The sequence below is a fragment of the Nerophis ophidion genome, linkage group LG16 (assembly GCF_033978795.1).
Source record: "Nerophis ophidion isolate RoL-2023_Sa linkage group LG16, RoL_Noph_v1.0, whole genome shotgun sequence".
NCBI classification, from domain to species: domain Eukaryota; kingdom Metazoa; phylum Chordata; class Actinopteri; order Syngnathiformes; family Syngnathidae; genus Nerophis; species Nerophis ophidion.
The window spans coordinates 45,535,719-45,554,432 of record NC_084626.1 but is presented as its reverse complement, the minus strand read 5'-3'; the positions used below and the strand labels follow the sequence as shown (position 1 = coordinate 45,554,432).

Sequence of the window (18,714 nt, the reverse complement as noted above, 5' to 3'; positions counted from 1 at the left end):
TTTTGTCATGTTAACATCTGACATTCTCCTACTCAGTTTTATGTAACACCATTTTTGAGAATTGACGGTAAGGCAGACTCTGACTTTTGTTTTAAACCGTTTTTTAGTAATTAAGTAAGTAAGTGAATTGTATTTATAAAGCGCTTTTCGCAGATAAAATGACAAAGCGCTGCAAAAACAAAAAACATAAGTAAAATAAAACAATTCAATTAAAACAACATCATAAAAAGGATACAAAGTGGATTAAAAATGGTAGTTAAAAGTTGCATTAACTAAAAGCTTTACTCGAAAGAGAAGATTTCAAATGTTTCTTAAAAGTGTCAACACAGTCAAGATCACGGAGGGACTGGTGCAAGTAGTTCCAGAGTCTGGGAGCTGTAGTCTGGAATGCCAGGTCTCTACGGGCTTTAAAATTAGTTCTTGGGAATCTTTAAAAGACTCTGAAGAGTAGGTGCCTAACAAGTCAGTGATGTATTGAGGAGCCCCACCATGCAACGCATGGAAAGACCGGACAAAAATCTGAAACTCAATGCGGACTTTGACTGGAAGACTGGATCCGATGGGAGTGATATGGACTGTTCTGGGTGCACTTAGTCTCTCTTACCTGCCAGACGGGGTCACTGTGCTTGCCGGTATTAGAAGTACACTTGTACTCAGGGTCCAGTCCCTTGTTCTTCAGGTTGTACACGCCCACACAGCCATCATAGAAGCCTACGGCCACCAAGTAGGAATGTTTTTTATGGATGTCCAGGCACAGGACGCCGGAACTTGTGGGGAAGATGTACTCGGGGAAGGTGGAGTTCTTCAGCGTGTAGAAGAGAAGCATCCCACGACCCTGTTTGCTGAATTCATCTGTCAGGGGGAAAATACAGTTCTTATACTTAGTCGGATTGTCATTTCAATCTACTCTAGACTTACATGATCCCAAGCCCACTCCGAAAAAGTCCGGGTAAATAACATTCCTGTGGAATAAGGTGCATTCCTGGGTCATTTCCCAACTATTAGTAGGCAGAATGAAGTGTTTGCTTGTGGGAAAGATGTCCTACCAGCAGAGGGCAGTGACACACATGGTTTTGGCTTTTTCATATTGGAACTTCCACAGGGGAAGAAGAGTGCCCTCCTGCTCCCTAAATTCATCTGAGGCATCCTCGTAGTATCTAAAATCTGAAAGGGAAGACATGCGACGGATTGACTTATTTAAACCCTCTGGAATCTCACACGACTGAGTACTTAGACTTGGACAAACTTTAATGATCCACAAGGGAGATTGTTCCGGATACCTTGTGAGATCTCATTGAAAGTGTTCTGGTTGACCATTCGCTCAAACAGCTTGGCTGCTTTTGCCACCAGGGTGATGTCGTCGCTCTGAAAAGGTGAAAACAGACAACGTTGTCAAACAATCCAGGAATACCTACAGAGGCGGATATGAATATTTATTAGGTCTTTATGTGTACAAATAGGTTACTTCGACTGCGATGTAAGGAGCTTATTATTGATTTTAGAACCCACACCAATGCCAAACCTGGTACAGTCATCAAAGGTCAGCCTGTGGACTGTGTGGGCAGCTACAAGTACTTTGGCACGGTCATAGACTCCAAGCTGACCTTCCAGATGAACTGTGAGGTTGTGTCACCAACATCTTCATTGCCCGAGGAAAGTGTCACGTCTCCACGTCGATCAATCAATCAATCAAGGTTTATTTATATAGCCCCAAATCACAAATGTCTCAAAGGACTGCACAAATCATTACGACCACGACATCCTCGGAAGAACCCACAAAAGGGCAAGGAAAACTCACACCCAGTGGGCAGGGAGAATTCACATCCAGTGAGACGCCAGTGACAATGCTGACTATGAGAAACCTTGGAGAGGACCTCAGATGTGGGCAACCCCCCCCCCCCCCCCCTCTAGGGGACCGAAAGCAATGGATGTCGAGCGGATCTAACGTGATACTGTGAAAGTTCAATCCATAGTGGCTCCAACACAGCCGCGAGAGTTCAGTTCAAGCGGATCCAAGACAGCAGCGAGAGTCCCGTCCACAGGAAACCATCCCAAGCGGAGGCGGATCAGCAGCGTAGAGATGTCCTCAACCGATACAGGCGAGCGGTCCATCCTGGGTCCCGACGAGTGGTCCACCCTGGGTCTCGACTCTGGACAGCCAGTACTTCATCCATGGTCATCGGACCGGACCCCCTCCACAAGGGAGGGGGGGACATAGGAGAAAGAAAAGAAGCGGCAGATCAACTGGTCTAAAAAGGAGGTCTATTTAAAGGCTAGAGTATACAGATTAGTTTTAAGGTGAGACTTAAATGCTTCTACTGAGGTAGCATCTCGAACTGTTACCGGCAGGGCATTCCAGAGTACTGGAGCCCGAACGGAAAACGCTCTATAGCCCGCAGACTTTTTTGGGGCTCTAGGAATCACTAATAAGCCGGAGTCTTTTGAACGCAGATTTCTTGCCGGGACATATGGTACAATACAATCGGCAAGATAGGATGGAGCTAGACCGTGTAGTATTTTATACGTAAGTAGTAAAACCTTAAAGTCACATCTTAAGTGCACAGATAGAACCATCTTGTCACTCTTTTATCGGGCATATATTGAATCCATTCTGTCCTTCTCCCTGATGTCATGGTTTGGTAGTTTGTCCTTGAGAGATAATTCTGCACTAGATCAAATTGTAAAGTGGGCTGGCGAGCTTATAGGTGAGCCGCAACTCAACCTATCTGACATCTGTGTCACACAGCAAGGCCAGCTCTATTATTCACTGCACCATCGTCCTTTATGCAGTAAAGTCCCGCTCCTTTGCTCTGGTTCATTGTTCTTCTTTGTTGGACTAAACCATAGAAAAATGCTATCATCACCCTCGCCCGGAAAAGGGTGGAGTGCCATCTCCGGGTTGGGGGGGAGACCCTGCCCTAAGTGGAGGAGTTCAAGTACCTCGGAGTCTTGTTCACGAGTGAAGGAAGAGTGGATGGTGAGGTTGACAGGCGTCTTCAGTAATGCGGACGATGTATCGATCCGTTGTGGGGAAGAAGGAGCTGAGCCGGAAGGCAAAGCTCTCTATTTACCGGTCGATCTACGTTCCCATCCTCACCTATGGTCATGAGCTTTGGGTTATGACCGAAAGGACAAGATCACGGGTACATGCGGCCGAAATGAGTTTCCTGCGCCGGGTGGCGGGTCTCTCCCTTAGAGATAGGGTGAGAAGCTCTGCCATCCGGGAGGAACTCAAAGTAAAGCCGCTGCTCCTCCACATGGAGAGGAGCCAGATGAGGTGGTTCGGGCATCTGTTCAGGATGCCACCTGAACGCCTCCCTAGGGAGGTGTTTCGGGCACATCCAACCGGTAGGAGGCCACGGGGAAGACCCAGGACACGTTGGGAAGACTATGTCTCCCGGCTGGCCTGGGAACACCTCGGGATCCCCCGGGAAGAGTTGGACGAAGTGGCTGGGGAGAGGGAAGTCTGACCTTCCCTGCTTAGGCTGCTTCCCTGACCTCGGATAAGCGGAGGAAGATGGATGGATGTTATTGTTCTACAGCAGACCTGGGAAAACTAAGGCCACATGCGGCTTTAATGGACTTCACCCATCCCTAACTCCACATACCCCTGCCGTACTGGTCCATGGCCCTGTCACCTTTCACCTGGACTACTTGACTCACTCCTGTTTGGTCTCCCTCACAAGTTACTTCACAAACTTCAGCTTCTCCAGAACTCTGCAGCCCGGTTAATCCCCAAAACCCCGTCAATCCAGCACATCACTCCTGCTCTCCAAGAACTCCACTGACCACCCATCAAACACCGTATCCAATTTAAAATAAATCTCCTTACTTCCAAAGCTTTCCATAACCTTTTACCGTCATATCTCTTTGACCTCCTCAATATCGACACGCCATCACGTTCCCTAAGATCCTCTTCATCCATCCATCTCACGGTCCCTTTATATAAACTATCCCCCATGTGTCAGGTTCAAACATGGATGACATCTATTAAACAGACAAAGAAACAAGCATTTAAACAGAGACAGAATAAAATTTGGCTCAATGAGGAGAAACACGTAGACCTGTGTCCCACCACACTCCCACGAAAGATTGTACGCCTCCTATTTTATTTAGACTTTCCCTGATTACGTGGCAACAGCTGTTTCTAAGGGAAGGGGGTCGTAAACTGCCGTCGCCTTGGTTTACAAAACAGTTCACAGAAAAGGTGCATGGACGCGGGTCAGGTCCTGCTTCCTCTCCGCTTTATAGATCTCGCGTCAAGACAAAATCTTCCTGTGGATTACAATACATCAAAGAAACTGACACATTCATGTCGCTTCCCATCCTACACTGTGGAGTTTTACTAGCCTTTTGATTGGTAAGATCAAAGACAGCTTTTGTCTGCTCGCCGGGAACTCATTGAAACACAAAGTTTTGTGATAACTATTCCTCAGCTCCTCGTCTTTGGAACTCATTACCACCGGATCTTCGTGATATAGACTCAATATCCACCGTATTTCCTTGAATTGCCGCCGGGTATATAGTATGCGCCTGCCTAGAATTACTGCCGGGTCAAACTCGTTTCGCAAAATATAATTTTTATTAGCGCATGTCTAGAATTTCCGGAGGGTCAAACTCGTCACGTCACGAGTGACACTTCACCTGTCATCATTTTCAAAATGGAGGAGGCTGATTTCAATCATTTGAAATCGCATAAAGGGAAGAAGATTAAGAGCTATTCAGTAGGATTTAAGTTCCAAGCTATTGAATATGCTAAAAAGAACAGTAAGCAGCAATGTTTTATTAATATACCGTAGCTGCGTGTGTCAAATGAGTCATTAAATGACTCCCGCCTCCTGGTGGTAGAGGGCGCTAGTGATCCTTCTTGCGACTACTCGGCTGCAGAAGAAGTGACAACAAGCAGCAAGAGTGTTTATTTTTTCTCCTACGTTTGCACTTTTAACACGGAGGATTACATATCTAAAATAAAACAGTTTTCTAAACTGGACTTTCAACGGAAGCAGGAGGTAATAAAGGAAGATCTCCATCGAGACAGAGAGACTTTTAAAACTGAAGAAAGATAAGGAAGACTTCTATAAACAAGTTATCGATGCTTTTGATCAGAAGGAGCTGCGCATGGACTTCATTTATAAGTAAAGGTAAGACCATAATAATGTTTTTTTTAATTAAATGTGCTTTTCATGATGGTATCCTTACATCACACTTAAATTTATGAGCGCAGGCCTAAATTTACCGCATGCCTTTGGTAAGTGCCGTAGTGAGAAGAGGTTTTAAATTAATTAGTGCCCTGGCGGCAATTCAAGGAAATACGGTATGCAAAATGTATTAAAAACATGCCACAAATAAGTGTCAGTAAGTGTTGTGCTGCTTACCGGCGTCTCAATGGGAAGAATCTTCTTCTTGGTTACGTCGCCCTCGTTCTTTGGTTTCAGTTTCTCTTTCATCATTTCTTGTTTGCGTAGCTCGTCCCTGTACGCATCAAATATCTGCCACTGCCGAGACAAAGGCATGCGTGAGCATTTATAAGACATGCAAGTTGTTGTTTTTTGCAGGACGGAGGATGCACTACCTGACTAGCAGTGGCGGCGTACTTGCAGCGAGGTGGAGGTATGGTCTGGCAACTTCTGCCCTGCAGGAAGAGAAAGGTGAGGAGCTGTGTGGTCAACATGTTATTAAACCTCCACTTCAGTGCTTGTCAAACTGCTGTGTGGACTATGTGGACTATGTGGGCTATGTGGACTATGTGGACTATGTGGGCTTCATCCAGTGGTGCGCCAAATAATCACTTGCTTGTCTTCATACCAATATTTTGAGACCACAAAAAAACATGGTTATTGGCTTTTTTTTGACAAAATATCTTAGGGTACATATAATAGTGTGAGAGTCCAGTCCATAGTGGATCTAACATAATAGTGTGAGAGTCCAGTCCATAGTGGATCTAACATAATAGTGTGAGAGTCCAGTCCATAGTGGATCTAACATAATAGTGTGAGAGTCCAGTCCATAGTGGATCTAACATAATAGTGTGAGAGTCCAGTCCATAGTGGATCTAACATAATAGTGTGAGAGTCCAGTCCATAGTGGATCTAACATAATAGTGTGAGAGTCCAGTCCATAGTGGATCTAACATAATAGTGTAAGAGTCCAGTCCATAGTGGATCTAACATAATAGTGTGAGAGTCCAGTCCATAGTGGATCTAACATAATAGTGTGAGAGTCCAGTCCATAGTGGATCTAACATAATAGTGTGAGAGTCCAGTCCATAGTGGATCTAACATAATAGTGAGAGTCCAGTCCATAGTTGATCTAGCATAATAGTGTGAGAGTCCAGTCCATAGTGGATCTAGCATAATAGTTAGAGTCCAGTCCATAGTTGATCTAGCATAATAGTGTGAGAGTCCAGTCCATAGTGGATCTAACATAATAGTGTGAGAGTCCAGTCCATAGTGGATCTAACATAATAGTGTGAGAGTCCAGTCCATAGTGGATCTAACATAATAGTGTGAGAGTCCAGTCCATAGTGGATCTAACATAATAGTGTGAGAGTCCAGTCCATAGTGGATCTAACATAATAGTGTGAGAGTCCAGTCCATAGTGGATCTAACATAATAGTGTGAGAGTCCAGTCCATAGTGGATCTAACATAATAGTGTAAGAGTCCAGTCCATAGTGGATCTAACATAATAGTGTGAGAGTCCAGTCCATAGTGGATCTAACATAATAGTGTGAGAGTCCAGTCCATAGTGGATCTAACATAATAGTGTGAGAGTCCAGTCCATAGTGGATCTAACATAATAGTGTGAGAGTCCAGTCCATAGTGGATCTAACATAATAGTGTGAGAGTCCAGTCCATAGTGGATCTAACATAATAGTGAGAGTCCAGTCCGTAGTGGATCTAACATAATAGTTTGAGTCCAGTCCATAGGGGATCTAACATGATAGTGAGAGTCCAGTCCATAGTGGATCTAACATAATGGTAAGAGTCCAGTACATAGTGGATCTAACATAATAGTGTGAGAGTCCAGTCCATAGTGGATCTAACATAATAGTGAGAGTCCAGTCCATAGTGGATCTGACATAATAGTGTGAGAGTCCAGTTCATAGTGGATCTAACATAATAGTGTGAGAGTCCAGTCCATAGTGGATCTAACATAATAGTGAGAGTCCAGTCCGTAGTGGATCTAACATAATAGTTTGAGTCCAGTCCATAGTGGATCTAACATAATAGTGAGAGTCCAGTCCGTAGTGGATCTAACATAATAGTTTGAGTCCAGTCCATAGGGGATCTAACATGATAGTGAGAGTGCAGTCCATAGTGGATCTAACATAATAGTGTGAGAGTCCAGTCCATAGTGGATCTAACATAATAGTGAGAGTCCCGTCCATAGTGGATCTGACATAATAGTGTGAGAGTCCAGTCCATAGTGGATCTAACATAATAGTGAGAGTCCAGTCCATAGTGGATCTAACATAATAGTGAGAGTCCAGTCCATAGTGGATCTGACATAATAGTGAGAGTCCAGTCCATAGTGGATCTAACATAACAGTGAGAGTCCAGTCCATAGTGGATCTAACATAATTATTTTTCATTTGCACTTTAATTTTATTGACAGTTTAGTTAAGAAACATATTTATTATACTTTACTTTATTTATTTTAGCACAACATATTATATAATTGTTTGTAAATGTATTTTGTCTAATCAGCCTAAGCCTAAGATTTATTTGTTAAATTATTGATATGATCTTTGTGATTAACAGATGCTCTTATATCATTTTATAAGGTAGTGAACTGTAAGTAGTTTAGATATTTAGGTTTTAGATATAAAACCAAGATGACTAATTTAGTGTTAATATCGGAGTGGTCCCCGGGGTCCCTGTGTAGTGGAAAAGTTGGGCCCTGAGGTCTAACAAGTTCAGAACCCCTGAAGATGGCAATTAGGTATTAATGTACTATAACACATGGTGACTTCCTGTCAGGAGTTACAAACAAGTTTACTGGTGTGTTAGGTTAAGTTAAGTTGGAGAAAATGCATTAGTGTCACGGACCGGTTTTTGGGTACCACTGTTCTAGACTATTGTATTTGAATGTTAGTCAGTCGCTTTCAGGGTTTTCTGAAGTGGTACTTGTTGAAAAAAGTTTGAAAACCATGTTTAAGAAGTTGGATCTGTCCTAACGTGTTAAACAAAAATTGTCAATCAAACCTTTTCATACCTGCAGTGGATTATTGAAAGTCTGGGAGGCTCTCTCGATGAAGTTGAACTGGTTTGTAGATTTTGGCTCCTGATTGTTCGCTTTAGAGGCAACACTGTCCGCTCGGTCCTCGTCGTTCTCCTCGCCCGCAGATGTGTCCTGCAGGGGACTAAGTGTCAATGGAGCTCCTTCTCAGTGAGAACTCATGGTCATGAAACCACCGGAAGAAGGATCTTGTGGCTTACCTCTTCAGGTTTTGCTGCAGTGTCTGCTGATGTGGAAGAAAACCCAAGTTGGTAAATACAGTCGGTTTTCACCTTGATAAAAGCTGGCTAATTGTTCAACTTTAACCCTCGGGGACTGGGACCTTTCTGGGTCTTTGGATTGCCTTTGAAGCTGACATCGTGCCATAGGTCGTTCATTTCAAAAGTTGTGAATAATTCTGAAAAAGTACATTGACCGTTCTTTGCTAAGTATTTTTAAGCATACATTCGAGTTCCTGGGACCCTTTTGTGGCTCTTTGACTCTCTTTCATAATGGCCATTATAAGACATACTGTAAACCTGTAATTTTGTATCCATTTTCTTCCTAAGCAGAGAAGCCCAGACTTCCCTCTCCCCAGCCACTTCGTCCAGCTTCTCCCGGGGGATCCCGAGGCGTTCCCAGGCCAGCCGGGAGACATAGTCTTCCCAATGTGTCCTGGGTCTTCCCCTTGGCCTCCTGCAGGTTGGACGTGAACCAAACACCTCCCTAGGGTGGCATCCTGACCAGATGCCCGAACCACCTCATCTGGCTCCTCTCCATGTGGAGGAGCAGCGGCTTTACTTTGAGCTCCCCCCGGATGACAGAGCTTCTCAACCGATCTCTAAGGGAGAGACCCGCCACCCGGCGGAGGAAACGTATTTGGGCTGCTTGTACCCGTGATCTTGTCCTTTCGGTCATGACCCACAGCTCATGGCCATAGGTGAGGATGGGAACGTAGATCGACCGGTTAATTGAGAGCTTTACCTTCCGGCTCAGCTCCTTCTTCATAAGCGGATCGATACAGCGTCCGCATTACTGAAGACGCCGCACCTTCCTTTCCTCCCTCACTCGTGAACAAGACTCAGAGGATTTTTAACTCCTCCACATGGGGCAAGATCTCCTCCCTAACTTTTGGAGATGGCACTCCACCCTTTCCGTGCGAGAACCATGGACTCGGACTTGGAGGTGCTGAGTCTCATCCCGGTGGCTTCACACTCGGCTGCGAACCGATCCAGTGAGAGCTGAAGATCCAGGCCAGAGACCTAATCCTGCAGCCACCAAACTGGATCCGGTCAACGCCTTGACTGCACCTAGAAATTCTGTCCATAAAAGTTATGAACAGAATCGGTGCTGAAGGGCAGCCTTGGCGGAGTCCAACCCTCACTGGTTTATTGCATGAAAACCAAATGAATCCAAGCTTTTCTCTATGAAATATGTGCAAATCCGATTAGAAGATCCCTACCATGGAGTACTTGTATTCATTTTAGACTCATAGTTGCTTTGAATCTGCCAACAACTTGTGAATTCGGGTAAAAAAGCTTGGGTGTTGTTTCCTTTAATGTTGATAAGCTTACAATGTTATGCAGAGGTATACTTAGAACAATTTTATGCACAATGAAAGTATTCATATTCAGTGGAGAGTGAGTGTTCTTCTTCGTAAGGGAAAATACTTCACATAAGGATCGTGAAGGATAAATGTTTGCGTATTTTCAGTACGACTGACTTAAAGGGGAACATTATCACAATTTCAAAAGGGTTAAAAACAATAAAAATCAGTTCCCAGTGGCTTGTTGTATTTTTTGAAGTTTTTTTTCAAAATTTTACCGGTCTCGGAATATCCCTAAATAAAGCTTTAAAGTGCCTTATTTTCGCTATCTTCGAAACCACTATCCATTTCCCTGTGACGTCACACAGTGCTGCCAATGTAAACAAACAATGGGAATACCACAGCAAGATATAGTGACATTAGCTCGGATTCAAACTCGGATTTCAGCGACTTAACAGATTCAACAGATTACGCATGTATTGAAACAGATGGTTGGAGTATGAAAATATTGAAGAAGAAACTGAAGCTATTGAGCGAATAGCTATTGACGCTATTCATAGCCATAGCATGGCCGAATAGCTGCGGACCAAACGATCAGGACTTTCGGATCTTTTGACACTGGAGCAACTTAAATCCGTCGATTGGTAAGTGTTTGTTTCGCATTAAATGTGGGTGGAAGGAAACGTAATATAGTTGCAAATGCATCTGCAGGTTATCCATACATCTCTGTGCCATGTCTGCTTTAGATCCGCCGGTAAATAGCATGTTAGCATCGATTAGCATAGCATGTTAGCATCGATTAGCTGGCAGTCAACATCAACAAAACTCACCTTTGTGATTTCGTTGACTATCGTTGCAAATGCATCTGCAGGTTATCCATACATCTCTGTGCCATGTCTGCTTTAGCATCGCCGGTAAATAGCATGTTAGCATCGATTAGCTGGCAGTCAAAATCAACAAAACTCCCCTTTGTGATTTCGTTGACTATCGTTGCAAATGCATCTACAGGTTATCCATACATCTCTGTACCATGTCTGCTTTAGCGCCGCCGGTAAATAACATGTTAGCATCGATTAGCATAGCATGTTAGCATCGATTAGCTGGCAGTCAAAATCAACAAAACTCACCTTTGTGATTTCGTTGACTATCGTTGCAAATGCATCTGCAGGTTATCCATACATCTCTGTGCCATGTCTGTCTTAGCATCACCGGTCAAATGTGGAGACACTCTGGCACATTCAATGGGGGTCTGGCGGCAGACACTTTGGCATCTTGGGGCCAGTGGTGCAACTTGAATCTCTCCCTGTTAGTGTTGTTACACCCTCCGACAACACACCGACGAGGCATGATGTCTCCAAGGTTCCAAAAAATAGTCAAAAAAACGGAAAATAACAGAGCTGATGTGTAATGTGTTGAAAATGAAAATGGTGGGTGTGTTACCTCGGCGACGTCACATTCTGACGTCATCGCCTCCAGCGAGATAAACAGAAAGGCGTTTCATTCGCCAAAATTCACCCATTTAGAGTTCGGAAATGGGTTAAAAAAAGAGATGGTCTTTTTTCTGCACCATCAAGGTATATATTGACGCTTACATAGGTCTGCTGATAATGTTCCCCTTTAAAAATATGGTCGGAGTGCAGAAGCGTTACGACGGGAAGTAGAATCTAGGGAAATTACCGAAAGTGTAAGAAGCGGAATATTCCAAATGACTGAATTTGTGGCATTTTGTAAAATTTTAGACGGAATTTCCACATACTTTAAATATCGTCAATACAATTAAATATGGTTTAATGGATACAATGAAACACAAATAGGCGTATAAAGTCAACTTGTGACAATGATCAGAATTATTCGGCCAAGGCAACAAACGGGTGACTCGAAAAGTCCTTTCTTAAAATCTTAGAATGGTATGGGCGGTATAGCTCGGTTGGTAGAGCGGCCGTGCCAGCAACTTGAGGGTTGCAGGTCCGATTCCCGCTTACACCATCCTAGTCACTGCCGTTGTGTCCTTGGGCAAGACACTTTACCCACCTGCTCCCAGTGCCACCCACACTGGTTTATATGTAACTTAGCTATTGGGTTTCACTATGTAAAGCGCTTTGAGTCACTAGAGAAAAAGCGCTATATAAATACAATTCACTTCACTTCACTATGACCGTGGAATATCTGTAAAGGGAGCTAAAACTCCCAGTCGCCAACAAGAGTGTCTGTAAAAATAAGTGGACCAAAATTGCTCTCAACACCCAGGATTGCTTAACGGTTAAGACTGCTGCCTATCAGTCAGTAGTACTGGGTTCAAATCTATAGGGCAGCACAGTGGAACAGGGGTGCCTCACAATACGTAAGTCCTGGGTTCGATCCTTGGCTCGGGATCTTTCTGTGTGGAGTTTGCATGTTCTCCCCGTGACTGAGTGGGCTTCCTCAACCTATCCCCTGTCCTTGCGCTGTCCTCTAATCTAAACATCAAATATGAATATGATCAGCTGGACTCTCGACACAATTGACACAGTCTTTACGACAAGGAAAAGAGGTTCGGGGGAACCTGGCTGCCCTGATTGAACGTGAGAGACTCCTGGGATAAATGGAGAATCATGTGCCTCTCAGTCCTTTCCATCGAGAACGTGGAAGACATCTACCTATTTGGAACCATGATCACGGGGAACCTGCTGATTAGGTATCGTCAAATCCGGAAGACGATGGCAGCCACTCAAGGGGCCCAACGGCTGTTCAACCCAAGGGAAGGATTGGGTCGGGCTGTGGGAACGCAGACTGGAGCGATTTCTGATTTGAATCGCAAAATGGATCTCATCCTGGAGAACCTTGCTGAGAAGGAATAATTAAATTGGTATTTGAGAATCCAGCACGGACACACAGAGAAGGCAAGTCATTGTTTAGTCTTCTCGAAGAAAAACAACATCTTAATCTACGATTTGACTCCCTGGAATGGCCCTGATGCAATCAGGAACAGGTTGTTCTGAAGAACTCCCCCGAGGACTCCTCAAAGATGGATGCTTTTGACCTTCCTTTTTTTCAGCAACACCTGATGTCCAACTTGAAATTGGCCCCAGTCCACAAAAACATTCAACATCTCACCCCAGTTAATTGGGCATACATGCAGGCACACACCCCTCCCCAAATCAACGCCTTCACTGCCGCTTAATTTCTCTGGGGTTGTGGATGGCTGAGTAGCACTTTATAGCGGCAGCCGACCTCCAGGGCCTCAACTCCCTCCCCCCTCCGTTGCAAGTTGGTGTGATTAAATGTACCATGTTTATGTGTGCCACGCTATGTGAGGTTTTTTCCTTGGACTCAGTCTGGACCCCTCCTGAGGGTCTAGCCTTAGACTGATATTTTACTCTTCCCCCTCTCCCAATGTCACCGTTTTCTAACCTTTTTAAGGAGCGCCGTAAGTGGCTGATCCGTTGGCGGTCCCTGTCTTGTCCCCTTGTAACGTATGTCTTCTCTTAGCGGGAATGTGCTGAAAATGTAATTTCAGTTTTTATGTGTCTTGTACATGTTAAGAATGGACAAAATAAAACTGCTGTCTATCTGTCGGGAGGTGGGTGGAAGCTGGAGTACCCGTAGGGAACCCACGCAGTCACGGGGAGGACATGCAAACTCCACACAGAAAGATCCTGAGCCCGGGATTGAACTCCTCAGGACCTTCGTATTGTGAGACAGACAAAACTGCTTGTAACTTCCGGTAGGAATGTGGTAGAGACATGAGAAAAAAACCTCTATGTAGGTCTCACTTAGACCTACATTTCATTCATTGACAATTACCCCTTCAAAACAAAAGTTTTCTAAAAACCTGTCACCTTTTTTGAGGCACATGCACTAACCCCTGTTCCACTGTGCTCAGTTTTGCACCGGTCCTCTCTGCTAATGTCATTGTACAATAGCGGCACCTGGTGGCACAAATTGTGTACTGGCGTACATCAAATCAGTATTTGTGTGCTACGTCGTTGACCAAAACATGACAATTCTGGACAGACACAAAGCTTTTAAAAGGTACCAATCACCGTCTGCAGTGCCTTCACTGCCCATGGGACTGGGAGCATCTTCATCGTAGTCCAGAACGCCCTCCATGTTGAAGTGGACCACCAAATGCTCCATGGCGGTGGTCACCTTGTACGCACCTTCCTGGCAAAGAAACAAGTAGACAATTAGCAACGGGTTAAGGTTAGGGTTAGTTTCTTTGGTGCGGGTGGCTTGAAAAAGGCGACATACGCTGAATTTGTAGTGGGCAAGATTTTCTGGAGCATGCGGATTTGTTGCAGTCAGCATCTTGGTGATTTCCTCTTTAAGATCCTAAACATGGCGAAGAAAGAAGCCCCATTTGACTCCAAATGCTCAAAAATGAGGATTTGTGTTTGTTTCTTACTGCATCCGACAGATCCAGTTGATCTGCGGGCTTGATGAGTTTCCCCGGATCATCTTCTTCCTACAGTCATTTTATGACAAATATCGAAATAACGAAAAGAGCCGAAGCCGACACGATATCAAGAATGGCAGCATCGTGCATTTTTGTGCATCCTCACTTACCTTTTTCTTGTTGGATTTGTGGGACTTGCCCAGCGGGGTCTGTCAGTACAAATTACAAACACATTTCCATATGAGTTGGGAAATTGTGTTTGATGTAAATATAAACAGAATACAATGATTTGCGAATCATTTTCAACCCACATTCAGTTGAATATGCTACAAAGACAACATATTTGATATTCAAACTGTTAAACTTTATTTTTTTGCTCATCAAACACTTATTTGGAACATCCCACAGGTGTGCAGGCTAATTGGGAACAGGTGGGTGCCATGATTGGGTATAAAAACAGCTTCCCAAAAAAATGCTCAGTCTTTCACAAGAAAGGATGGGGCGAGGTACACCCCTTTGTCCACTACTGTGTGAGCAAATAGTCAAACAGTTCAAGAACAACCTTTCTCAAAGTGCAATTGCAAGAAATTTAGGGATTTCAACATCCATGCTCCATAATATCATCAAAAGGTTCAGAGAATCTGGAGAAATCACTCCACGTAAGCGGCATGGCCGGAAACCAACATTGAATGACCGTGACCTTCCACCCCTCAAACGGCGCTGTATCAAAAATCGACATCAATCTCTAAAGGATATCACCACATAGGCTCAGGAACACTTCAGAAAACCACTCTCACTAAATACAGTTCATCGCTACATCCGCAAGTACAAGTTAAAGCTCTACTATGCAAAGCAAAAGGCATTTATCAACAACATCCAGAAACGCCGCCAGCTTCTCTGGACCAGAGATCATTTAAAATAGACTGATGCAAAGTGGAAAAGTGTTCTGTGGTCTGACGAGTCCACATTTCAAATTGTTTTTGGAAATATTCAACATCGTGTCATCCGGACCAAAGGGGAAGCAAACCATCCAGACTGTTATCGACGCAAAGTTGAAAAGCCAGCATGTGTGATGGTATGGGGGTGCATTAGTGCCCAAGGCATGGGTAACTTACACATCTGTGAAGGCACCATTAATGCTGAAAGGTACATACAGGCTTTGGAACAACATATGCTGCCATCTAAGTGCCGTCTTTTTCATGGACGCCCCTGCTTATTTCAGCAAGACAATGCCAAGCCACATTCAGCACGTGTTACAACAGCGTGGCTTCGTTAAAAAAAAAAAAGAGTGCGGGTACTTTCCTGGCCCCCCTGCAGTCCAGACCTGTCTCCTATGGAAAATGTGCGGCGCATTATGAAGCGTAAAATAGGACAGCGGAGACCCCGGACTGTTGAAGGACTGAAGCTCTACATAAAACAAGAATGGGAAAGAATTCCACTTTCAAAGCTTCAACAATTAGTTTCCTCAGTTCCCAAACGTTTATTGAGTGTTGTTAAAGGAAAAGGTGATGTAACACAGTGGTGAACATGCCCTTTCCGAACTACTTTGGCACGTGTTGCAGCCATGAAATTCTAAGTTAATTATTATTTGAAAAAAAAAAAATGAAGTTTACGAGTTAGAACATCAAATATGTTGTCTTTGTAGCATATTCAACTGAATATGGGTTGAAAATGATTTGCAAATCATTGTATTCTGTTTATATTTACATCTAACACAATTTCCCGACTCATATGGAAACGGGGTTTGTACTTGATGAGTCCATTCAAAAAGAGTTCAACTCGGTGCCGTCAGGAATAGTAATCCAGTTGACCGAGAACAATGTAAACAATAATGTTGCCATAGTAGCCAAGTGTACTGAATGAAATGAGTATTATTTGTGAATATAGTGCATATGCCTCACAATACGAAGGTGCTGAGTTTGTATGTTCTCTTTGTTGACTGCGTGGGTTCTACGACTACCTCCCACCTCCAAAGACATGCACCTGGAGATAAGTTGATTGGCAACACTAAAATGGTCACTAATGTGTGATTGTTGTCTGTCTGTGTTGGCCCTGTGATGAGGTGGTGAATGCAGCTGTGATAGAGCGGTAAAAAATGGATGGATGGATGGATGTGCCACAAGCTATGAAGGAGTCACTTACTTGATCTTTGCTCATCGTTTCTTGCGACAACAAATATTACTCATGAACGTCAACCAAACCCCATGTTTTATCCACCCTTGAAGTGAATTATGCCTTTGCAATGACATCATAAGGTTTTCCCGGCCACCGAGCAAAGGTACAGTTTGTTTACATCATGTGACATCAAAGGAATCCTGGAATTAGCCATTTTCCTCCCGTTCAGAATTTTAAAAACATACAAATCATGAAGGGGGTCTTTAATGGTCACCTTTTTGATGACTCCATTCGATTATCTGTTTGTCTGTGTTTCAGATTTTTTTTTTTAATTAATTTACTTATTCGTCTATTATTTTCTTTTTTTTTTTTTTTTTGAGGTGGAAAAAGTCACAATTTCCACCTGTGTTTTGTTTTCAATGAAAGAAAATATTTGCAACTTTCGGACTGTCCAATTACATCTATGTGACATTACTGACACCCAGTGGTCATTATACAGTACTACATCCTAACAATCTTTAATTGTGAAGAGCCTCATTAGCTATTAATGTTTGGGGGGAAAAAACACGAAAAAATTATGATAGATTTCGTCCATTGTCGACAATGCAGCAAAATCTCACTAATGAGATTCGATTATGTCAAAGACTGATTGTGTTTATATTATTTACATTTTCTTTGTTGACGTTCACTTAACATCAAAGTTAATAATTGCAATGATAACTAAATATTTCATTTCAAATCATTGGGGTATTTTAGAATAGTTGCCTATTTGATGATTTGATTCAATTATTTTTTTAACTGTGTGTTATACTTTTTATTGTTATTTATTTATTTACTTATTTGTCTATTTTTGTGCTGGACAAAGTCACAAATAAGATCTGTGTTTTGTTCTTCCCAATGAAAGAAAATATTTGTAACTTTGGGGCTGTTTAATTACATCTATTTGACATTACTGACACCCAGTGGCAATTATACAGTACTACATCCTAACAATCTGTTTAAATGTGAAGAGCCTCATTATCTATGTTCTCTTAAAGTCCTACTGAAAGCCACTACTACCCACCATGCAGTCTGATAGTTTATATATCAATGATGAAATATTAACATTGCAACACATATCAATACGGCCGCTTTAGTTTACTAAATTGCAATTTTAAATTACGCGCCAAAATATCCTGCTGAAACATCTCGGTATGATGACGCGTGCAAGTGACGTCACGGATTGTAGTGGACATTTTGTTCCAGCACCGATCCCAGCTAAAAGTCGTCTGCTTTAATCGCATAATTCCACAGTATTTTGGACATCTGTGTTGCTGAATCTTTTGCAATTTGTTCAATTAATAATGGAGACGTCAAAGAAGAAAGATGTAGGTGGGAAGCGGTGTATTGCGGCTGGCTTTAGCAACACAAACACCGCCGGTGTTAAATGAATAAATGATAAATGGGTTGTACTTGTATAGCGCTTTTCTACCTTCAAGGTACTCAAAGCGCTTTGACACTACTTCCACATTTACCCATTCACACACACATTCACACACTGATGGAGGGAGCTGCCATGCAAGGCGCCAACCAGCACCCATCAGGAGCAAGGGTGAAGTGTCTTGCTCAGGACACAACGGACGTGACGAGGTTGGTACTAGGTGGGAATTGAACCAGGGACGCTCGGGTTGCGCACGGCCCCTCTCCCACTGCGTGCTCCTTGTTTACATTCCCGAAAGATGACGGTGAAGCTTTACTATGGAACAGAGCGGTCAAGCAAACATGGTTCCCTACCACATGTCAACCGGCAGGTTTCGTTGAGAAAATGGTGGTAATAAGTCGGCTCTTACCGTAGACATGATTGGAGAGCTTGCGTCATTCCTCCTGCAGCTGCGGACTCTCTTGCCTCCTCCCACCGGCCGACCCCGACCGTCAGATGCTTACACCGTGGAGAACGGAGGGAAAAAAAATCTCAGCCCAGCTGCTTTCCTCGGAGACACTGGCGGTCACCACATCCGTGGCCACACCCCTCGACTTTCAGGTTGTACAGGTACGACCATATAATCTTACTAAAATATTAGTAACACAATAAGCAGATAAGGGATTTTCCAGAATTATCCTAGTAAATGTGTCTAATAACATCTGAATCGCTCCCACTGCCTTCGTCTTTTTTTTTTTCTTAGTCCCTCACTCTCACTTTCCTCATCCACAAATCTTTCATCCTCGCTCAAATTAATGTGGAAATCGTCGCTTTCTCGTTCCGAATTGCTCTAGCTGCTGGTGGCCATGATTGTAAACAATGTTCAGATGTGAGGAGCTCCACAACCTGTGACGTCACGCGCACATCGTCTGCTACTTCCGGTACAGGCAAGGCTTTTTTATTAGCACCAAAAGTTGCAAATTTTATCGTCTATGTTCTCTACTAAATCCTTTCAGCAAAAATATGGCAATATCGCGAAATGATCAAGTATGACACATAGA

General features: G+C 43.5%; 1 protein-coding gene across 2 annotated transcripts in view; it reads right to left on the bottom strand.

Moving 5' to 3' along the window:
* Positions 1-14,412, bottom strand: part of LOC133535464 (dynein axonemal intermediate chain 1-like) — a 28,669-nt gene extending 14,257 nt beyond the window's left edge. Inside the window, exons 1-12 of one of the 2 annotated variants that reach the window (XM_061875324.1) lie at positions 14,310-14,412; positions 14,149-14,208; positions 13,995-14,075; positions 13,787-13,907; positions 8,440-8,462; positions 8,216-8,353; positions 5,573-5,632; positions 5,376-5,495; positions 1,281-1,365; positions 1,047-1,164; positions 919-962; positions 605-852 (exon numbers count right to left, since the gene is read on the bottom strand). In XM_061875324.1, coding sequence (XP_061731308.1) covers positions 605-852; positions 919-962; positions 1,047-1,164; positions 1,281-1,365; positions 5,376-5,495; positions 5,573-5,632; positions 8,216-8,353; positions 8,440-8,462; positions 13,787-13,907; positions 13,995-14,051 — 1,014 coding nt within the window. In that variant the 5' untranslated portion in view covers positions 14,052-14,075; positions 14,149-14,208; positions 14,310-14,412. The remainder of the gene's footprint in view (positions 1-604; positions 853-918; positions 963-1,046; positions 1,165-1,280; positions 1,366-5,375; positions 5,496-5,572; positions 5,633-8,215; positions 8,354-8,439; positions 8,463-13,786; positions 13,908-13,994; positions 14,076-14,148; positions 14,209-14,309) is intronic. The other variant, XM_061875325.1, reaches the window with a different exon arrangement.
* Positions 14,413-18,714: the final 4,302 nt, after the last annotated feature.